This window comes from Lolium rigidum, chromosome 5 (genome assembly GCF_022539505.1).
Source record: "Lolium rigidum isolate FL_2022 chromosome 5, APGP_CSIRO_Lrig_0.1, whole genome shotgun sequence".
In the NCBI taxonomy this organism is placed as follows: domain Eukaryota; kingdom Viridiplantae; phylum Streptophyta; class Magnoliopsida; order Poales; family Poaceae; genus Lolium; species Lolium rigidum.
Window position 1 is genome coordinate 136,856,272 of NC_061512.1, and position 23,213 is coordinate 136,879,484.

At 43.2% G+C, this 23,213-nt stretch overlaps 3 protein-coding genes across 3 annotated transcripts; 2 read left to right on the top strand and 1 right to left on the bottom strand.

Moving 5' to 3' along the window:
- The first annotated feature begins 973 nt into the window (after positions 1 to 973).
- Positions 974 to 2,531, top strand: LOC124654768 (monothiol glutaredoxin-S12, chloroplastic-like). The gene is made up of 2 exons (XM_047193757.1): positions 974 to 1,370; positions 1,675 to 2,531. Exons 1-2 carry the CDS (start codon positions 1,008 to 1,010, stop codon positions 2,179 to 2,181), a joined length of 870 nt encoding a protein of 289 aa, XP_047049713.1. The 5' UTR covers positions 974 to 1,007; the 3' UTR covers positions 2,182 to 2,531.
- A 10,613-nt stretch (positions 2,532 to 13,144) lies between these two features.
- LOC124652208 (fatty acid desaturase DES3-like) lies at positions 13,145 to 17,613 on the top strand. The gene is made up of 8 exons (XM_047191226.1): positions 13,145 to 13,468; positions 13,618 to 13,707; positions 14,944 to 15,010; positions 15,962 to 16,054; positions 16,164 to 16,349; positions 16,445 to 16,522; positions 16,861 to 16,998; positions 17,112 to 17,613. Exons 1-8 carry the CDS (start codon positions 13,161 to 13,163, stop codon positions 17,310 to 17,312), a joined length of 1,161 nt encoding a protein of 386 aa, XP_047047182.1. The 5' UTR covers positions 13,145 to 13,160; the 3' UTR covers positions 17,313 to 17,613.
- A 405-nt stretch (positions 17,614 to 18,018) lies between these two features.
- LOC124651724 (jasmonate-induced oxygenase 4-like) lies at positions 18,019 to 19,991 on the bottom strand. The gene is made up of 3 exons (XM_047190764.1): positions 19,495 to 19,991; positions 18,999 to 19,332; positions 18,019 to 18,288 (listed from the first exon to the last, which is right to left on the bottom strand). The coding sequence occupies exons 1-3, from the start codon at positions 19,989 to 19,991 to the stop codon at positions 18,019 to 18,021; spliced, it is 1,101 nt and encodes a 366-aa protein (XP_047046720.1).
- Between the last annotated feature and the right edge of the window lie 3,222 nt (positions 19,992 to 23,213).

The following is a 23,213-nucleotide window of genomic DNA, read 5'->3' on the forward strand; positions in this document are numbered from 1 at the left end:
CTCAATTCACTTCCACCAATTATGCATTGGGAGCATTAGGCATAATCGGAACGGTTCCTCTTTCCATCGCATTCTCTACAGCAAGTCCCCCTCCCAAATTGCGCTCCCCAATAGCACCAATTGATTCCTGCAATTGAAGCCTCTGAACGTACACATCGATCCACTCGAAATGCCTGCATTTCTTCAGGATCTGAAAACAACGTGAACCCTAAATCCCAAATTCGAGGGAATAACAAGAAAATCGAGAGAAAACAGAGCAATTGGAGCGAGATCTAACCTTATCCCCCTCTCTATATGGCAAGATGTCGCATGCAAGGAACTCACGTCCACGGTTGCCGTTGTCGTTCGTCTTACAGACCAACCGCTTCAGAGGCTCCTAGCGTGGGCAGTCAGGACATCTTATCAAAGGCACGGGTCCATACTGCGGCCATAAAGAATGGGAGGTCAAAGAGAAACTAGACATCACCCGCCTGCCGGAGAAAGGTTGCCGCTGACGGAGAAGAAGAACAATGCATCGCGGGGAAAGAAAGGGGAAGCAATGGCACATGCACGGGCGTGGGGCTGGCTCGGGCTTCCATTTTGTAACGGTCACCTGGGTAAGCTGTGAGTCTGGCGCGCTAACGTGGACAAGTTGTGGGTCCCACGATGATCTAGATAAGTGGAGACGTGTCCACTACGGGGCACCAACAGCGCCCCACTTGCCAGCACCAACCAACAGTCAACTAAACGGGATTCCTCTCATCCGAGCTCCTTGTGAGTGTTTCAGACAAGGGCTTGGAAAAACTGAGGAAAAACTAAGCGGATGGGAAAACTGAGCACAACTAAGAATTCGAGGACACGAAAATAGAAATCCATAAAGATTTTATATTGAACACATGGTTGGCCCAATGGGCCATGGGCTGTCTATGCCGTCCAGCCCAGTTCGAGAGAAAGAACAATTCGACATCATCGTCTCCGCACACGGCACAACCTCCACCTCACCTCTCTCTCCGGCTCACCGCACAACCATGGCTTTCTCCACGGCCACCTCCACCTGCGCCACGGCCGCAGCCGCCTCCCTCCGCCTCCTCCCGGCGCCGGCCACCCCATCCTCCCGCACTCTCCGCTTCCCGCCCACCCCCCGCCGCGCGCCCCGCGTCCTCTTATCCGTCTCCGCCCTCAGCAAGCTCTCCGAGGCGTCCCCCGTCCCCATCCCGCAGGAGCCTACCCAGAATCTGCCCGACGAGGACACGCTCCCCTCCAGGCCCGGGGTGTACGGCGTGTTCGACCCCGCCGGGGACCTGCAGTTCCTCGGGATCTCGCGGAACGTCAGGGCCAGCATCGAGGGCCACCGCAGGAAGGTGCCGGCCGACCTCTGCGCCTCCGTCAAGGTATGCGCAGTGACGCACCGCCCTTCCAGTCAGGTTTCGATTACACCGTGGAATTGGATAGCGCGGAGGGAGCTATGAATTGAACCATGATAAAATGCTTGATGATAAGGCAGTTGAAATGATCATGGTTTCTTTCTTAATCACACTTATGCATGCGCTCTTTCACCCGTTTTAATCACTTCTGATGCTAGCTTTTCTGCAAACGATTGCCCTGTATACTCCTGTCTGCATGTCCATGTTATACACACCAGTTTCCCTCGTTTTCACCATGCCGTTTGAGATTTGACCACACTGATTTCTTCAGGTTGCCATACCAGACGAGGAGGAACCAGATAAAAGTGTCCTGACCGATGCCTGGAAATCATGGATGCAAGAATACATCGCAGCCAGTGGCAAGGCGCCGCCGGGGAACGTGTCCGGGAACCACACCTGGATCGGTCCCCCACAAAGGCCTGCAGACCTGCGTTTGACGCCCGGTCGCCACGTTCAGCTAACTGTGCCGCTCGAACAGCTGATTGACCGGTTAGTGAAGGAGAACAAGGTGGTCGCCTTCATCAAAGGGTCAAGAAGCGCACCACAGTGTGGGTTCTCGCAGAGGGTGGTGGGGATCCTGGAGGCGCATGGGGTTGATTTTGCATCTGTTGATATCCTTGACGAGGAGCACAACCATGGGCTGAGAGAGACCTTGAAGACGTACAGCAACTGGCCAACTTTCCCGCAGGTTTTTGTTGGAGGGGAGCTTGTGGGCGGATGCGATATTATTTCGTCCATGGCTGAAAAGGGGGAGCTTGCTGACCTTTTCCAGAAATAGCACTCTCACCTTGGAGTTTAAGTAACGTCTTGTTTTATCAGGTGCAAATTGCAAGCGTATCTCCTGGATTCTTGCAATAATACGTAGCTTATTGTAAGGCACAAAGTTCTTGGTTCAGAAACCTATCAATTCAATTTAGATGAGGCAGTACTGTACTGTGAAACTTACTGGTTATTTTTTGAGCATAGGTATGTTGGTGTTTGTATTTTGTGGTTGTTTCAGATCTTGCACATGAAACATTGTAGCTTCATGGGAAATTATGTGGTGCATAAAGTGTGCATTTAGTGAGAAGAGAATTACTCTATTTTTTTTCTCTCGAACACAAATCTAAATGCACGTCATTTATATTAGAAGGTTGGCACCATGAATTACTCTATTGTCAGTATGTTTAATTGAATTATGAGGTTCAACTCAGAAAAGCAAACTATCTGGCATAACTGCAATGCTTCCGGTTGTCTCAGTAATTCTTTAAATATCTTCTTTCAAAAAATAGACAATAAAGCTATTTGCACCTCAAAGTGTTCAGTTAATTTTTTTTTATTATTGTGATCAAGAGCATTACAAGCTATAAAAGTACTTTGATCGGCACAATGAGGATTTAGGGGAACAATGAACAAGCCTTGTAGACTTCTGGGACACACTGATGATCTGTTGGTGAACTTTACTATTGAAAAGACGTAGCGGTCTTTCCGGCACCACAGTGTGTTGATTAGTTATCGCATGATTGTATAACTCTACCACAGCCAAGTATCGCAGGTAAGCTCCTAGTTCAACACTTGATGTACACTATCTTAATAGTAGGATTTGTCATTCAATCCTCAGGGAAGTGTCTACTGAAGGCAAGACATCTACCAAGCATGACTTATTCAATTACATCCAGGACCAGGGTAAGCAATAACTTCACATATTTCTTCTCGATTTAGTTTTGAGCACTCTTGTTTGAATTTAAATCTGAATTGGTCCTTCTGATGCCACTTTACACAAAGCTGCAGCTTATGGGTGTGCATTCCTCTCTGCCATCACTCTTCCATTACTAAAGAGTGACTTTTACATTGATAACCATTTAAGAGTTTATATGGACTAGGAGTTGGACTGATCGATGGTCATCCATAATCACCAAGAAACTTCTGATGCCATGTTACAGCACACTGGCCAGGCATGTCCGAGGGGAAGAGGACTAGCGCTCTGTAGTCATTGCCCTCTTTACAGGCCTTCTACACTTGATGGGATTTAGGTCCTTTTGTCTAATCATCGTAAGTGTTTTCTTCTTAAACATTTCACATCGATTTGTGACTTCTGGTTTTCCGTGATGTTGCTGGTGAGGCTTAGATTTAGTTTATCGTATCTTCATGGCTATTACCTTTTCAGCTTTTCTGATTCTTGAGAAATATTTACATCATCTGATGATATTTCCAAGATACCGCCAAAGTTTTTGGACCTGTGCAACTATGATTTATATAATTGCATTATACTAACTTGCTAACCAATTTGGGTTTCATATCATAGGAATGGCTGGTTTTTACGTTGGCTCACCAAGCCTATCACAATCCTCCTCCTTTAGGCTTTGTTCGGTTAATCTCCTAGGCAGGTGGATTGGAGTGGATTGAGGGGTATTTTGACCTGTTGGGGATTTAAACTACCTCAATACACCTCAATCCCCCTTAAATTAGCTGAAACCGAACAAGCCCTTACCCGGGCTTGGGATGGGCTATTCCTAAAAGGCATAGGCGGAGTTTTAGGACCGCATGGAAATCAGCGATCCATGTGCTGGAATATTAGTTTACTTGTTCTTTTTTTTTTCTCTCTCCTTGTTTTGGTTTTCCTATGTTTCCGTTGGGTTTCATATCTAGCCTACCCCAACTTGCTTGGGAAAAAGGCTTTGATCTTGATGTTGTTGATGACTAACCAATATGAATTCTTTGGTCACCGATATGTGGGAAAAATAAGGTCGAGTGCTTGACTACACATTACTCAAAACTGAATTAACAAACTGATCCATTAATAGTTTCACGGAGTTGCATACACGATTTTGCTTGCTTTTTGATGTGAGTGAATTGAGGCTGGAGCTTGCTTTTCAACATTAGTGAATTGGGGCTAGACCGTTGGATCACCCCTAGGAGATGTGTTACATAGAGAAATAGCAACCAAGGGGAAACCATTCAAGGAGGACGAAGGATGCATGCTTCTCTAATCTCTAGTCACCTGAGAGGTTAGATTGACTGGTTGACTTGAAATACTGAATGGGCACATATTAACACGCAAGATGTTGTTCTATCCTAAGAGCTGGATCCTTTGTTGTGCTTACACACTTGTCTTCTCTACCCTAGGAGTTAAAATCTTTCTTGTGCTTATATGAGCATCATCTTGTTCTCCACCTGTTCTTTCTTGTGCTTGCACGCATGTCTTCTTCTCAGCCACCCTTTTGCTGTGTCCATTAGCAGATGTGCAGAGGAGCAGGTGCTGATAATGGAACCAAATTGTTTCCTCCACAAATAGCAAACACGATACTGAATCAATTGTCCTCGTTACTTACCTGCTGCTGCAATCTTGAATAGACTATGTTAATTGTCAAACATATATATTATTATTATTGTTGAGTTAATCCTTGTAAATAGTTCTGTGTGGTTAACAAATTTGAATTCTTAATGTTAGTACTTATGGGTGTGTACAAAGTTGCAGCTGACTGAGAAGGGCTATATAAAGTTTGTTAACTGTATCCATCTAACCATTTATTCACCCACCGCAATGCAAGCAGAGCTAATGCTGCTGTGTTTCAATAGGAATTAGCTTTCTTCTTTTAAAACAGATAGCCTGATACTGATAATGACGTTTAAACACTAAAACTACAACATGCAGATGCACATGGATTTATTTTAGTTAGTATATCTGGTGATACTGAGGTTGATTGTGCCTTCATGTAATTATAGAGTCATGTACCTTTTCTGAATCTTGAGTAATGTTTACATCATGTGATGATATGCCAAGGATGTAACTATGATTTTAAAATATGCGCTCCCTATGATAGATATAACTATATAAGCATCACACTTACCATACATGTAGTTTGTTTTTCCTCTGAGAGTTGCTAGGTAAACAATAATTGTAATAAACTAGCTTTACTAAGCATTCCTCAAACTAAATATACACTCTTCAATTCATCGTGTTTTACAGGACTGCACACTATTTTTCTTCTCGTTTTTCGGCATGAAAATAATAGATTTAATCCTCGGGGAGATGTATTACTGCGTACTCACAGAGAAAGAAACTACACGCATATAAAAGCTTCATGACAGGAGGTAGTATTCAGGAGAGGTAGAAAGGATCCAATGCGAAAGTATTTTGTTTCCAGATATGGATTAGTCAGCCTGGAATAGCCAATGGCATCCATAAGGTATCAAGTAAGACACATCTTCTTCTTCTCCACCTTTTCGTTGTGACCATTACGGGTGTACTAGCAGCAGTATCTGATCAGTGGAATCATCTTTTTTCCTTACACAAACTGTCAAGATAGTAGCCAATGCCGCGCCTATCTCTAGCTAATGGTTTTGTTTGCTTTTGTACTACTGCAATCTTTATCCGACATGGACATATCGATGATCATATGATGTGTGAATAATTATTATCATTGTTTCGGCACGTTAGTTATTACGTTACGTTAGCCAATTGAGGAGCATGCTATAGAAAGTTTGTTGATTGTATCCATCTAAACCATTTATTGTTGCCGACTTAATATTTCCCATCTCATTCATCAATATAGCTAGCTAGTACTATATTACTATTAGATGGATGTGTTTCACTTTCATTAGGATTTAGCTACTACTTCAAAAGTAGCTGGTGAGCATGTACCTTTTTTGAGTGAGACATGACACTGATAGTGACTGTTATACCAAATAGGAAAAAACTGCATGCTTAGAACGCAACTACCTTGGGATCTCCCTGGCTTCCTTATCTCATAACATTTTCTCATGCCCGCACACTAAACATGTTACATGGATTTATGACCTCTCGTTCTTTTACTTAATTTCTCTATTGATGTTGAGGTTTATTGTAACTTCAGTTATTTCTTTGAGAAAGGTTAGATCCCACAGGGAGATGTATTCCGCACTCACAGAGACAGAAACTACAAGTGGATAAAAGCCTCGTACCAATGGGTAATATATTTGAGAAAGGTTAGGATTCATTGCTGAAGATTTAGTTTCCAGATATTGATTAGTCGTTTCCAGATATAAGATATCAAGAATATGGTCTTTGTTCTACGGTTCTACCCTAGGATCTGTATCCTTTCTGGTCATAGACACGCCTTCTTCTCCACCTCTTTGTTGTGACCATTAGGGATGTACTTGGAGCAGTAGCTGATCAATGCCACGCCTATCTCGAGTTCATGGTTTTGGTTGCTTTCCTGCTACTGCAATCTTTATTCGACATGGACATATCGATGATCATATGGTAAACAGTTCCGTGTGGTTAACAAATACTTAACAAAATCGACATGTTAGTTCTTGCGTACATGCACAAAGTTTCAGCCGACTGAGGATGGGCTATAGAAATTTTGTTGATTGTATCCATCTAAGTTGCCGACTTAGTTTCCCATCCCATCAGTCAATAGAGCTAGCTAGTAGTTTAGTACTATTAGATGCATGCGTTTCAACTTCACTAGGAATTAGCTTTTCCTTTAATGTAGCTGGTTACATGATACTGATAGTGACTGTTTTCACAGACAGCGGAAAACTGCAAGCTTAGAAAGCAACTAACTTGGGATTTCTTTGGCTTCCATATCTGACCAGTGACCACATTTCCGTGTGCATGCACATCAAACATGTTACATGTATTTGTGGGTTGTGACCATTGGTTCATTTACTTAATTTTTCTCTAATGATGCTGAGGTTTATTCTAACTTCAGTTATTTCTTTGAGAAAGGTTAGATCCCCACAGGGAGATGCATTACACTCACAGACAGAGAAACTAAAAGCAGATAAAAGCCACTCCAAGAGGTAAGGATCTATTGCCAAAGTATTTTGTTTCCAGATACAGATTAGTCGGTCTGGAATGGCCAATGGCATCCATAAGGTATCAAGAATATGGTGTTTGTTCTACCTTGGGAGCTGGATCCTTTCTGGTACATACAGACACGTCTTCTTCTCCACCTCTTTGTTGCGGCCATTAGGGATGCACTAGGAGCAGTAGCTGATCATTGCCGTGCCTACCTCAAATTCATGGTTTCATCTTTTTCATTACACAAACAATCCAGAAAGCAGCCAATGCCGTGCCTATCTTGAGTCCATGGTTTTGTTTGCTTTCCTGATACTGCAATCTTTATCCGACATGGACATATCGATGATCATATGATAAATGTACTACTTGTAAACAGTTCTGTGTGGTTAACAAATTTGAAATGTTAGTTCTTACGTGCGTGCACAAAGTTATATAAAGTTTGTTGATTGTATCCATCTAAGTTGCCGACTTAGGATTTCCCATCCCATCAGTCAGTAGAGATAGCTAGTACTGTAGTACTATTAGTCTCGTTGGGAATTAGCTTCTTCTTTAAAGTAGTTGGTTAGCATGCACCTTTTTGGAGTGAGACATGATACTGATAGTGACTGTTATCACAAACTAGGAGAAAACTGCAGGCTTAAAAAGCAACTAACATGGGATATTCCTGGCTTCCTTATTATCTGGCAACATTTTATAGTGCACGCGCACCAAATAGTTTGCATGAATCTGTGATATTTAGTTCTTTACTTATTTTTTCTAGTCATGGCGAGCTTTATTGAACTTCAGTTATTTTTTTGAGAAAAGGTTGCAGTATGTGATGATATGTCCAGGATAAAGGTTTCAAAATTTGCACACGTGGGAGGGATATAATTACATTGTGTACACGCAGATTTATTTTGCGTCTGAATGCTACTAGGATAATGATATGTGGAAAAAGTAAGCTTGACTAAATTCACACTCTTAAATGGGCTGTGTTTTTACAGGCTTACATATGGGTGTTTTATTACATTTCTACATGTGCAATAGGAGGTTAGATTCTCGGAGGAGATGTACGCACTAACGGAAAGGAGCAACTAGAAAGCACAGAAAGCGTATTAACAAGAGAAGATATTCAATAAATGAAGAAGATCAGTTGCCCATATAGTTTCTTTCTATTCCATAGCTTGATTGGTCGGCCTGGAAGAGCCAATCGTGTCCATGTAGGATCAAGGATATGTTCTTATGCTTACACGCATGCGGCACGTCTCTTGTCCATCCTATAGGGGTGAGGAACTGGGTCATGTGCTGTGCCTACCCTGGATGATATTTCCATTGCTTCCCTGCTGTTGCAATGTTTGGCCGGTCTGCACAAGAGAGGATGTATTTGTTAGATGTCAAACATATATTAACTGAATACTTACGTGTGAATTAACCTTTTCATGCGGCTAAGATATTCTTTTTTTTTTGAGAAAGCTAAGATATTCTTTGAATGAACTCTTAATGTTATCTAGTTCCTTGCAGAAGTGCATAAAGTATCAGCGATCGAGGAGGTGCCACAGAACCGAAATGTTGTTGTTGATTGCGTGATGACTTCCTTCAGATTTCCCAACCAATCTGTGATTAGAACTACTCCGTAGTACTGGTGTTACAGGCTATAGCCTATAGGTGCATGTGTTGTTCATTGGACAGTTGCTTTGCTTTGCTGAGCTAGCTATCTACAGTATGCGACGAATTTTGATAATGACGGTTATCAGAAGAAATCTGGCTGTTGATCAAATTATGCTTACTCCGTCTTTTCTTCTGCCAACATGTTATAAAGTTGTCTTCACAAGAAGGGATGATATTACTTGCGGAAATTGCTGCAAGTGCTTATTGCATACCCTCGTTGCCGTCAGACAATCGAAGAATCCTTCTCCGACCAACCGGCGTCCCAACGGGTCGATGACCACGCTGGATGCGGATTTGGCCACCATGACCGGAAGCTTGAATTAGACCTCAAGGTTTGGCCCAATGTAGGAGGTCAACCTCAAGGGTTTTCTGTACATTTTTTTTTTTGCCTCTATACACTGGAGATGCCATAGGAACATTCAGCGCGAGACGTTCCAAATACCCTTTTTGGGAGGATGTAGACAAATTATAGACGGTGACAGTATTGGTTGATGCACATATGTATGTGGAGTTGCATGCTTCCCTACATTACCATTACAAATTTATACGTATGCGGTTGGCCTCGACTTGTCTGATGTATGTATCGCTGGAGATGTCCTATGAATGCCTGCCGCTAGTGGACCTACCCAACAACCTTTTTGGGTATGAGGGGAAATCTATTGTGATAACATTGGTAGAGACGCATGTGGAGTTGCATACTCCTACTCCTACCACTGCAGATGTATGTGGTTCATGTCGTGCCGCTTCGCATGATTGATAACGCCATTCCAGTTACAGCATTGCCGTAGATCAGGAACAGGGAATTGTATATTTGCACTGGGAAGCAGTACAGCTGCCTGTGCGGGTGCTGAAATCCATGGCCACTAAGCAACAACCACATCCATATATAATGTGTTTTCTCATGTTTTAACAGAAAAGACCCTTGGGGATTCTATTCGGATCAATTTGTTCCATATTCTCAGACTCGATTGGAGCTTATGAAAGGAGCCAGATGTCACATAGAGGGTAAATGTGATTCAACAGAAGTATAGTTTCGGCTTGAATAAATAGGGAAGTAAATTAGCATTTAAATTATCAATCAGAAACCTAAATATGTCAGGCTCGTGCACCAACAACTTATGCTAAACAAGATCTAAGCAACTATGATATAACAAAATATAACAAGAAGATAACCTCAAGCACATGATGGCTATCACAATGACAATGCGTAAATAAGGGAGCTTAGGTATTGAGATAACCAAGATAAGCAAAGACAAAGATGTATCCCGAAGTTCATTTCCAATGGAAAGCTAATCACCGATGGAGAGGTGCCTCGATCAACTATGTGGTGCTCTTTGAAGCAGCAACCAAACTTTTATAATCCAGCTTGCACCAATTTTCGTAACTTAATTGGAGACTCCCAAAAATAACCACCGAGCTATACACCACCATGATTGAGTTATGCGGCAATGTCTAATGTCCAGAGTTCCAAGAATTCAAGAGTAATAAGCTCACGAACTTTAATTGACCGAATCCTCACCGAGAACTCAAACTGATGCAACAAATGCAATGGAAAAACACAAAAAGTGTTCGAGTACTTCCCTCCCAAATCCCACAAAAAATGTTATGGATAAATTTAAGAGGAAAACCAAAAGAGGAGGTCATCAAATTGCTCTAGGATCTAGATCAATAGCTTCCCTTACATAGAGGTGAGAATGATTGGTAGAAAAGTAGATCTAGATCTCCACTCTCTTTCCCTCAAAGAGATGCAAAATCATTGGTGGAACTGAGAGTTAGCAAGCTCAAGATGATAAACAACGGAGGAAAAGACTTGCCAAAAAATTGGCAACCATTGGAGAAAAGGCCCCCTTAAATAGGTCCCCACAAATGCAACTGTTATGCAGATTTTTCGTGAACCCTGGATGTTCCTGGCATTCCTAGTCGCACAAATCCGCCCTTATTTGGATACCTCGGACCTTAGCTACGTTTATCCTAGCCCGGTACATTCGGGGTTAACCTAGGAACTTCCAAATAGTTAGTTACTAAAACGACCATATCTTAGCATCTAGACTTCAATTTCAATAAACTCGAGCTCGTTGGAAAGATAACAACAAGATCTAGAACATCATGAAGATAAACACCATATAATTACAAAGGAGGATAAAGAACTAAAAGTGAAAGTTTGAACTCTCTATAAAAGAGCAACTACGAAACCTCTACCTAAAAAATGCAACAAGTTTTCATATGAAATGTGTTTTTTATGAACTTGAGCTTGTCTTGAAAGAATAACAACAAGGTCTAAACCTCACATATATAAAATTGAAATACCAACCAATGAAGATGATGACAATATTTCAAAGGTTTAAGCCCTCTAAGAACACACAATAGTTGCATTTATATTAAATACTACAAATGTGGTTGTTATTATAACCACGATATGTAGATGTTGTCGATATAGTGTTTGTTCCGTGAAATTGATGTTGTCGATATTGTGCTTGTGAAGATATGTGCATGGGCATTTGACTAGTTAGGGTTTATAATCACACAGAGACATAGAGAGAGAGAGAGAGAGAGAGAGAGAGAGAGAGAGAGAGAGAGAGAGAGAGAGAGAGAGAGAGAGAGAGAGAGAGAGAGAGAGAGAGAGAGAGAGAGAGAGCGCCAGGCATCAAAGAGAGTATAAGAAGGGACGACCACGGAAAGTGCTAGCGCAATTTGGGGTCTAGGCGCACCCGGTTTTTCAAATATATAATTGAAGTAAATGCTATTTAAAGATGAAGATTTTGAATTAAATTTATGATATACAGATCATCTTGATACTTACGTGTGTAAATTTCAAGAAAAACGACGAATGTATGTGGCCTAGACGGAAATGACAAAATATCCAAATGACATAATAATAATTGGATTTCTACCATTGAAAGAAATACAAATTTTCACTTTCTCCTTTTTTGTGTAGGTCACACATGGTAGTATTTTTCCTTGAAAATTTGCATGGGTAAGTATCAAAGCAATATATACATGCCTAAATTATTTAATTTTTTCCTAAAACTTTAAAATAGTTTTTTTCTTTATTTTTCTAAAACCGATGCGCATGCACCCATGTCCACGAAATCCGGAACGGGGACGACGGTCTATGTATCTCTAGGTTGAAATCAAACAGCCAAAGAGGAACCAAATTAGTGGAGTTTGTGGATATTATACTTGCCTGGTTCCTAGAGAGGGCACAATACTTTCTTCTTCCGTTTCGAAAACTATGGAAAAGGGTGAATATTTTCTTGGTCGTATCGTTCCGACTGTTTTGTACCTTTTTCCCTCCTCCTTTTCCGTTCTTTTATGACAACATAGATGTTGTCGATTTTGTGCTTGCGGAGAGATGTGCACGGCCATTTGACTAGCTAGTGTTCGTATTGCACATAGAGACATGGAGGGAGAGAGTCCGTCCGAGTATAAAAAAAGGATGATGATCTAAATATATAACTCTAGCGGGTCGAAACCAAAGCGTAAAAAAAGGAATCAAACCGCGAGAGCTTGTGGATTTTGGGCGAGACGAGGGTGGCTCCGTGGAAACGGCCGATTCGGTAGTTCGTACCGGGCATGACATAAAGGTGCTTTAACCATTGTGGCGGCGGCGGGCCACAACGGCGAGAGCGGGCATGAATCAGAATCCAATTAGTCCCAATGTGCTCCCTAGAATAGTAGAATCTGGCTGGAGAGAGTGCAACCTACCGTGAAAAAAGTATGGCCGGATATAAGAATGAAGAATTGCCTATAAATCGTTGAAATCAAACCAGCAAAGAGGAACCAAACCGCTGGATCTCGTGGACATTATTATACTTGTCTGGTTTTGGAGAGGGCTCGATACTTTCTTCTTCCATTTCAAAAATCCATGGAAAAGGAGCCAATATTTCCCTGGTCGTGTCGTTTCGACGGTTTTGTACCATCTTTTCTCCTTCTCCTTTCCCGTTCTTTCATGACTAGCTACCACCAGGTTTGGCTTTTTCCTAGTACTACTACTAGCCATTTTTCCAGTTTCACGAATTCATGGGGAAAAGGCAGAAACGGTCCCAGAAAGCGTGGGATGGGCGGCAAACTCTGCAGCTCGCCGCAGGGCGCACGTGCCCCGCCCAATTCACTCACTCCAGTCTGGTAGGCAGTAGAAGTAGAGAGCTTGCTCGCAGGTTGTGAACAGTAATGGTAATTAACCAGACGGTTTATAAATAGAACGCCCGCCCCCCACCCATCATCCCTCCATTGAGCCGAGACGAGAGGAGGAGAGGAGGAGGAGGCGCATCCCCGAATCTCTCTCCCCTCCCCTACCATTGCGCGCCTCCCCCCTACCATCCACCCACGCAGATCCAGCCATGGCCGCGGCGGCAATGAGGCAGCGGCAGGAGCAGGAGGCCAGCTGCAAGGCCACCGAGGACCACCGCTCCGACTTCGACGCCGCCAAGCCGCCGCCTTTCCGCATCGGCGACGTGCGCGCCGCCGTGCCCGCCCACTGCTGGCGCAAGAGCCCCCTCCGCTCCCTCTCCTACGTCGCGCGCGACGTCGTCGTCGTCGCGGCCCTCGCAGCCGCCGCCTGGTGGGTCGACAGCCCGGCCGTGTGGCCGCTCTACTGGGCCGTCCAGGGCACCATGTTCTGGGCGCTCTTCGTCCTCGGACACGACTGGTACGTTTCCCAACCGAACCAGCCCCAGCCCCAGATCGATGCATAGCGTACCTACGGCGTGCGCGCGTGCCACATTTGTATACGCATACGCATACATACACCGTATACACGCCTGCCTGATACGTCCGGGTCGTTTTCTGTGATTGCAGCGGTCACGGGAGCTTCTCCGACAGCGGCACGCTCAACAGCGTCGTCGGCCACCTGCTGCACACCTTCATCCTCGTCCCCTACAATGGCTGGTAACAATTCTGTGCATGCATTTTTACAGAATTATTAACCTGCAAGAAAAAAGTTTGCATCTTTTTGCTGAGAAAATCTCCTAGAGGTAGGTAGAGAATCTGCACCTTGCACCTGAATAGTGAAAACTTTTTTTTTTTCGAAAGAACCCAGAGGGCAATACAAACTTGACGAGGCAAGGGTGAATAGAAAAAACGAAGCACAAAAGTATGGTTTGCTCTTGTATCTTTCCTTGTTGGCAACAACTGTTGTTGCCTGTGAGGCGTGTCTGCCTCAGTACTGCACACCCATGCAATTGCCTACGTAGTAGTACATGTGAGAACAGAGAATTTCTCTTGGAAATAGCTGATGCTTCGTTAAAAAGGAAACGCACAAAGTTTGATTGAATCACTGCCGACAACAGCTTGAGGTGTTCAAATACTAGTACTGTAGTAGGAAAAACAATATTAATCGTTCAGAGCCCAATGCAAATTCGCAGTATTATTGACCTGTAGGAAAAATGGTTGGCATCTTTCTGTTGAGAAAATCGACTAGAGGTAGAGAATCTGCACCTTGCACCTGAATAGTTTGTTTGTTATTCGAGAGAACCCAAAGGGCAACACAAACTTGCCGAAGCGAAAAAACCAGGCTGGCTTGGTTTTCTATCTTCCCTTGTGGCTGCTGTTCTTTCAGAGTTTTACTCCCCTGTATCCTTACATGGACATGTACAATAACTGTTGTTGCCTGTGAGGCATGTCTGTTTCACTACTGCACACCCATGCAATCGGCTAACGCGTGAGAACAGGGAATTTCTCTTGGAAAAAGCTGATATATTTCATTAAAAAGGAAAACCCAGCCAGTTTGATTGAATCACTGCCGACAGCAGCTCGAGTTGTTTACTATGCTAGCTGACAGTGCTGCACAGTCTTCCACGTCCATTGAAAATCGCACACCAAGATGGGCGCATGTTCTGTAGTAGCACATCAGAGCATGAGCATCTGAGTACACCATAGCATGAGCATCTGAATTGCTTTTGCAGTATATAGTAATTGGTTTACTAATTTACATGGAGAGCAGCAATCTGAATTGCTTTTGCAGTATATATTATTTGGTTTACTAATTTACATGGAGTGGCACCAATCTGAATTGCTTTTGCAGTATACAGTATTTGGTTTACTAATTTACATGGAGTAGCACCAATCTAACACTGATTAACTTTCATAACCCGATCTGAATCTGACCAACTGATCTGTGTGCAGGAGGATCAGCCACAGGACGCACCATCAGAACCATGGCCACATCGAAAAGGACGAGTCATGGCACCCGGTTAGCACTACCACACACTAAAGCCTACATGCACATATATTTTTTATTTTCCCAGCATGTCTCTGTCACTACAAATTCAGGGGAACTTTGCTCACTAGAGAAAGCAGAAAATTCAGAGCAGCTCGATATCTAGGCAGATATTTTCTTGAGTGGTCATATTCCTATACCTTAAGTTTGGCAGATTTGAGTAAATTTAAACAAACTTTGCAACTGGCTGCATGAAGCATTATGGAGGCAATAGCTAGCATTTGTACTAGTACTAGGGAAAAAAAGGAAGAAACAATGCACCTGCCTGCTTTTTCAGCGGTTGCAGAGGCGCCACATGTTGACATGTTGCGCGGCAGCAGCAGCAAAAGGAGTCTATATGATTTAAGATCCAACAAACAAGAGCGATGTGGTCCGTCCAGTCCGTACGTAATAATGCCAAACACAACTAGCAGCAGCGGCGGCAGCTAGTAGATCTATCCATGTCTGTTCACGTGATCAGATCTGCCGCTAAGCTGAGATTTTTGTTAGGGAAAGATTATACTATAGGAAGCTAATAAGCAGAGTCATAAGATGCGCATCGAATCTTGGCTCAGCTGAGCATTTCGTGGTGCATATATTCCTTTTTTACGGCATCTTGGTTGTCATGTAGGTCGGCCCTTGCCCTTTTCAGAATCAAAGCATAATCTGTTCTTGTCCTTTGCATCAGCTGTGGACGGCACCCACAAGTCCACTATTCTAATTAGATGACTCACAGATCTGCTAGTACTAAAGTGCTAATGAAAACTAATCACCACAGATCAAAAGATGCGCATCGAATCTTTGCCTTTTTGTCTAGCTGCCTACGACATGTCATGTGCACCATTTGACAGAACAGTCACCCTTGAGACTGCAATCAGAATTCCAGTTTGAATTTTGCTCCATCTGCTTAGCTGCTCTTAACTGATGTGCAACTGAATTGTGCAGATCACCGAGAGGTTGTACCAGAAACTGGAAGCGCGGACCAAGAAACTACGCTTCTCAGTACCATTCCCGCTTCTGGCTTTCCCTGTCTACCTCGTAAGATAATCTTCTTGTTATTCGGTTGTACACTGTATGGATCTGCATCTCTAGTGCATCTCCAACTGAAAACTGAACTGAATCTCCGTTGGATGATTGGATGTTCCAGTGGTACAGAAGCCCTGGCAAGACCGGCTCGCACTTCAACCCGAGCAGCGGTCTGTTCACTCCCAAGGAGAGGCTTGACGTGATCATCTCCACCACCTGCTGGTTCACGATGATCGGGCTGCTCATCGGCATGGCGTGCGTGTTCGGCCCGGTACCGGTGCTCAAGCTGTACGGGGTTCCATATGTTGTAAGCAACCATACATAATCTGCAACTCTTAACTGTTTTGTTGCACTTGCTTCTAAGCAACTTGCATTGAACAAGTACCGGTATCTTTGAAACAGGTGTTTGTGATGTGGCTTGATTTGGTGACCTATCTTCACCACCATGGTCATGACGACCTTCCTTGGTACCGCGGCGAGGTACTTTTTGCTTCCTGTATTAATTTCATTGCAAATGCAGGGAAGACATCAACTGTACATTGCTCATGACTTCGGTGCAGTCTGCCTGTCCTTCAGTTTCTACTTGATTTTTCATAGGAACGACACAGTTGCAGGAAATAGAATTATCTTAGTTTTTTAACACCTTAGCTTTATTGTTATATCCACTAGAAGAAAACCTCAACTGGAGTACATATAATTGCTGTCCGCACTCTTTTTGTTGCCTTATTCAAACATTTTGCACTGCTATGGTGTTACCATTTCTCTACTGTTTAATGTTCATCTTGCCAACAGCCAACTCTCTGCAATGACTGTTACAGGAATGGAGCTACCTCCGTGGTGGTCTGACGACCGTGGACCGGGACTACGGGTGGATCAACAACATCCACCATGACATTGGCACCCATGTCATCCACCACCTCTTCCCCCAAATACCTCACTACCATCTAGTAGAAGCGGTAAGTTCGACACCACCTACTCTGTTGAATACATATGTACAGTTACTGGTTTCACTAGTGCTTCTGAATGCTAAAATTGCAACTTTCACCTTGTCCTGTGAAAACAAAAACAGACCAAAGCGGCGAGCCCAGTATTGGGTAGATACTACCGGGTGCCTGAGAAGTCAGGTCCGCTGCCAGTTCATCTTGCCAGCGTCCTCCTCAAGAGCTTAAGAGTTGATCACTTTGTCAGTGACGTGGGAGATGTGGTCTTCTACCAAACTGACCCCAGCTTGAGCGGCGACAACTGGACCGGAACTGACAAGCACAAGTGATGAAAAGACTGAAACTGAAGTTACTACTGTTGAAGGAAGAATGCCTGATAGTGATATATAGAGAGAGATATCATAGCCTGCTGAGAATAAGTAGAAATGGCTTCCTGCTGAAATCAAAGCATGGAGCTCTGCAACCAACAGGAAGCGTTGATTGGCTCATCACGAGATTCAGATCATTGGTTAGGGTTAGCATTCTTCAATTGTGGTTGTAACTAGCAGATGTTGTTTCAGTTTTTACAAGTTTTGCATGTGGAACTATGTAACAAATTGATTAATCATTATCTAAATTGATATTCTGGAACCTGTGATCTTACTCTGAACTTCCAATTAGCGCCCGTTGTCTGTTCAAGTAACAGTTTCTCCTGATCTTACTGGTAACAGGTTATCATTGGATATACACGACGAACATTCGAACACAATGAAACACATACTAATATATATCAGGGTTCCAAATCACTGAAACAAACTACACGGATGATGATCTGCTCACTGGCAACCTAACAGATTGAAATGATGTTGATACTGTTCGAAATGATGCATGGATAAAATATACTTGAGGAGCATTTGTGTAAAATGAAAGCCACGTAAGACAAAGTTCCAAATGCCAGAAACAGATTACATGGATGATGCCCATGTCTGACACTGGCAACCTAACAGAATAAAATGCTGTTGATACAGATGCATCTATGCAGGGTGCAGAGATGGATCAAGCTGCAGGCTCTGGCTGCATGGTGCTGTTGATGGACTGGATCTGCATCCTGCCGCTAGGACCCTTGGTGCGTATGTACTTGCGATAGTCATTGAAAGTGACGGCCTTCTGGTACAGCGCCAGTGACTCCGGGTGGACGAGCTCGCTTGCCGGGGCGATGGGGAGGTCTCCACGAGGGTTGCAGAAGAAGGCGATGGTGTGGCGGTCCTCATCGGAGTTGGCCAGCGCACGGTGCTCCACACTCCTGTACCGCCCGTTGCTCAGGATCTGAAAAAAATTTCACGGAACCAAGATATTTTAGAAGCTTGAAGTCAAGCAGTTCTACTAGTCTTTGCTGTCTCTTTCATTCAGCTTCTCTATGCGATAAATGCATGCGTCCATGTCATCATCTTCTTCACATGTCTGGACGTAGCTACTTCTGCCAACTGCATGGCATGCTACTGTGTGTGTGAGTGACATCTTGTGCTGCCTATGTGCACATCGTGAATGCCCATTGCCAGCAAACAAAACTAAGTGCACCTGGCTAGGGTCGCATCTATCATACTCCGTACTAGTATCAGTGAAGCAGTTCAGTAGTTTAGATGTGTATGTTCAAACTTCAGAAAACGCGTGCAAGCTAGATAGATGAAGAAGGTTGAGGAGAATAAGGATGACACAACATTAAAAAGCTGATGTTGCCTGCTGACATAATCAAACAACTAAAAACGAACTCATCAGCTGCATGGCGTAGATTTAGCTTCATACTATATGAACTAATAACTATTGTATTTAATATCTTTGCAAGAAGCCAAGAACACACTGTATATGGTCCTCCTGAATTCCTTGTAGATGCAAACAAAACGGAATTAATTTCACATGTTAGTTCATGAGCAAATTTAGTGGCTGGATGTCATGAGAGCGTTACTACTATAGACAAGATACTGAAGTTGCATCAGATTGATCCAAAAAAGAAAAAGTAACTTGGCCACAGTGATCACCTGAATCTGATCACCAACGTTCACGAGGAAGGAACCAGGAACTGGTTGCACAGTGACCCATGAGTCTCCCTTGCGTACCTGTGTCCCCTCGACGTTATCATCAGCGAGGAGCAAGGTAATACCACCAGGGTCAGAGTGAGCCGAGATACCAAGAGTGAGCTCAGGCTGTGGGCATCTAGGGTAGTAGTTTGCGCGCATGGTAGCCGAGATGCCATCAGTGCCACCAAAAGCACTAAGGAGGTAGTCCTCCTCCAATCCTAAGCTACTGGACACAGCCTTGAGCAAGACTTGACAGAGACTTATCAATTGGCATGCATATTTCTCAGTGGTTTCCCTGCATAAATACCAAAACAAAATTAAATGTGGACAAATTAATTTGAGAAGTATGTAACAAAACATATAAATGAAACCTTCTCTCCCTAAACTGCAAGACAAATAAAGAACGATGATAAATTGAAAAATACATAAATAATTAAGCTGATATAGATCTACCAACCTCAGGTCAGTAGGAATCTTTGGCCACTTGTCAAGATTCCTGATATCACTTGGGAAAAGATTGAGGAAGTAATAGTCATTCCAGTCCAAGATTGCCTCTTTCTCAACTCCAAGGCGGCTCCCATACCCCTCATATGTTACTGGTAAGTTTGCATATACCTTCTTCTCTTCCATGGGGAGGGCAAAGAACTCCCTCCATGCACCTCTCATCCTCTTCACAACTTCCATGTCCACATCATGGTTTACTACCTGGAAGAAACCCCAGTCCTTACATGCATCGGCTACTATTTCTAGCATTGCTTGGTGATGGTCAGGAGCATTAGAGAAGCTAGCAAGATCGATAACTGGGATTTTAAGATTAGGATCATTTGTGCTACCACTAGGACGCTCAGATGGAGGCTTGATGTACTGTCGTGGCACGGTGCTCATACCAGAGCCAGAAAGAGTTTGCACTGGTACAACGGCTTCTGGCCATTCAAGCGGATTGCTACTTGCCATGTTGGGAGTGATAGGTCTTGGTTTGGCTATGAGAAAAGGGTATGCGTGTGTGTGTGTATATATAGAGAAGAAAAGAAGGCCACAATGCATTTAGTGCAATTAATGGTAGGATACATATACGGATTTGGCAATATTAATTATGCCCAGATATAAGATATGACTTCTTTATCGTTTGAGTAAATAAGATCGTAGCTATATTTTTGGATACAGTCTCATAAATGCTAGTTGTTAATGGGATAACAAATCTGATGGGCGAGGAAACCAATTAATAGCAACATTCATTTGCATCTTATTCCATGATTTCTACAAGCAATGAATGTATGGTACGTAAGTACACGATTAATATTATGAGACATCAATGTAAGAATGGTGGTAATACAATGTTATTTCAGCAAGTTAACAAGCATAGTAGATCAAGACATGAACTTGCAAAGAGTTAAGAGTGCATTTTGTTCCATTCAGCTGCACTGTTAGAGTTTGGCATCGTAGACCTGATTTTTAGATGATATAATGTTAAGTTATAAACTTTCTGAACCTAGATATGAGTTAATCCACATCAATGCTACACTTGTTAACGAGAACTGTCCACACTGATATTATTAAGAAATTTGTATTTGTAGTCCTAAGAGATTTTTTTCCATGGCCAGTGCTTTAAGAAAATAAACTAGTATAAAAATGGTGTAGGATTTCTTCAACTTGATATCAATATAGACATGTGATGATTTGAACATTTCAGATAACGTTTGCACATAGTCAAAACAAACGAACAACACATATTGATTGATAGTGATAGATTTGATTGCAAGGAAGAACAAATGCATTTTAAAATTAAATATTGCTGAGCTCTGAATAATACTTACCCCAGCAGAGCACTATATATTGCTGACCTTGACAATATTTTTTTCCTGAAACAGAAACACATGTGTTTATTTGATGAAATAGATTCCCGTGCATTAACATATTTTTTGCAGATCATGTACGCATCTGACTTCTGAGCATGTATCGCTTAATAGTGAAGAAGTAATAGAGTAGGATTGATCTACTTGACACTCAAAGTTACAATTAGCTAGAAAGTTTGGTTGGCACCATGCATGAATATCTCATTGCTGATGTAAACAGTGTATCCAGGAGCAAGCTCACCATGCTTGCGTGCAGTATGTAGGCACCTGCCACACCTCTATCAATGGATCTGTGAGGTGTCTGGCAGGGGGTATAGGTTGCAGGTAACTAATGTCAGCAGGATCAACTAGTCAATGAGCATGACCGAGCAAGACATATTGTCAGCTATACCAGCAAATCAATCAAACACATGTTGCATTAAAACAATGTGTGATGAGTCGATGTATCTAGAGCGTCGACAGAGTGCAATAGCAAGTTCCTTCCAGCAACAAACAAGCTACTATGACAACGGTGACCACACATGCCGCAAGCAGTATGCAGAAGCATACATTTAGAAAGGCAGGTTACACCATGCAGCTAGGCTAATGCTGTGACTTATGGACATGCAAGATCGTAAGGCATATGCATAGTTACGAGAGAAAATAAGAAAAAACATAGATTATCGGTACAGAGAGTCAGGTAAGACTCCCGTAGTTGGATGGATATAATAGACAGTGTAGAGTAAGAAAACTCAATGTACATGTGCTGAAATGAAAGTCAAGCAAATCGTCCAATGATACGATTTCGTTAACATCAATATCAAAGGTGTACACCATAGTCGAGCAAAGCAACTGAAAGAAGAAGGATAAACATATTCAGAGCAGTATCTTGATTGCCAGGCATTTCTAGCCAGATAGAGAGGAAGAACCGTGCACCATTAATCTTGATCTAAAACAAAGATAGGAGCGACCTTATCAACCACTAAACGTCTGAACCAATGAGGTTGCGAACGGTCACGAATTAAGGAGCAGGTCACAGGCCGGCCGTGGCAAAAATGGCAGGGCGACAGCAAAGCTAGGATGACAGTGACCTTCATTAAGTACTAGTCAATGCCCACATGTCAATATGGAGTAGACAAATGCTATATGCGGTAGCGGCACGTCAGGTAGACCAGCAAATCAATCCAGCACATGTTGTATTTTTAGTCAGTCGCCACACCCAGCAGCAACAGCAACAGCAGGCTTCCCTTCCTTTTAGTAGCAATTTGAGTTGACATGGAGGAGCGAGCAAGCAATCAGCATTCAGAATCAGACAATGACTAACCAGTGTGCAATAATAATTCAGAAGCAAAAGCTTGAGAAGACAGGAGAGATCGTCGCTGCCGTCGATCCACCTTCGCTGCGGCACCGGGCTAAGCCGCCGGTCGCTCACGTCGCGCCCACAGGTGGTCCTCACCGCTTTCCCTTGCCCACGCCGGACTCCCGCTCCTAATCCGAGTACCCAGCAGGGCCGCGCGGACCCCTTGGCCTCCGTGACCATTGCCGCCGAACTCTGTGGTCGTATCGTATAATCAGTCCCATCACACATCCATATCAAACATACTCAAATGAAAAGCAAGTTAAGAAAATCTGACGTTCTTGAGCATCCTTTATGAATGTAAATTTGGGAGAGGTGGCGCCGGTCTTGTGCCCGAACGGTGCCGCTGCCGCCGCCATGGTTGGGGCTTGGGAGCTCATAGCACTGGCTCAGGCCGCGCAGCACAAGCGGCTGCGCTGGAGTTGTGGTGTCGGGCTACCACTAAAGCCCGCTGGGCCAATTCAGTCCAAATCAGGCCTTCTTGAAGCAAGCAGGGCCCACTCAAAATTTTTTTTTGAAGCAAGCAGGGCTCATGTGGCCTATTTGTTTCATACTGTAGGAGTTCTAATTTGGACCTCCTAGATTACTAGTAGTAGACATTTCTCTCTTTTTTTCAACACAAAAAAGTGGCAGTGTAAATTTTCTTGTTCTTGTGAGAATACTTCTAATCGGTGTTGTGATTGCATGTTCATAGGTATGAACGATTCTTTTCACGAAATCCCTAACAACCACGTAAAAATTGCAAGCAATAAAGTAGAGATGTCTAACTTTGTGTTGCAAGGGGGCTTGTAACACGCTATGATCATGGTGTAAAGAAGTATTATACTACTTGTTGCTAAGTTGTAGTGATATCCCATCACCATGATGGTCGACCAACTTGTGGCGCCACAAAGTGGGTGCCATGCCACATCACACGATGGAGATCTAGTTCCGTAAATGAATCATCCATAACATGTCACCTAATACATTTGATGTATATACCGCAAA

Coding starts and splice junctions, on each gene's coding strand:
- LOC124654768 (XM_047193757.1), top strand. CDS start 1,008: ATGGCTTTCTCCACGGCCACCTCCACCTGCGCCACGGCCGCAGCCGCC. Junction 1,371..1,674: donor ACCTCTGCGCCTCCGTCAAG/GTATGCGCAGTG, acceptor TGATTTCTTCAG/GTTGCCATACCAGACGAGGA.
- LOC124652208 (XM_047191226.1), top strand. CDS start 13,161: ATGGCCGCGGCGGCAATGAGGCAGCGGCAGGAGCAGGAGGCCAGCTGC. Junction 15,011..15,961: donor AGGACGAGTCATGGCACCCG/GTTAGCACTACC, acceptor TGAATTGTGCAG/ATCACCGAGAGGTTGTACCA. Junction 16,055..16,163: donor TGGCTTTCCCTGTCTACCTC/GTAAGATAATCT, acceptor TGGATGTTCCAG/TGGTACAGAAGCCCTGGCAA.
- LOC124651724 (XM_047190764.1), bottom strand. CDS start 19,991: ATGGCAAGTAGCAATCCGCTTGAATGGCCAGAAGCCGTTGTACCAGTG. Junction 19,333..19,494: donor AAGATTCCTACTGACCTGAG/GTTGGTAGATCT, acceptor GTATTTATGCAG/GGAAACCACTGAGAAATATG. Junction 18,289..18,998: donor ACGTTGGTGATCAGATTCAG/GTGATCACTGTG, acceptor AATTTTTTTCAG/ATCCTGAGCAACGGGCGGTA.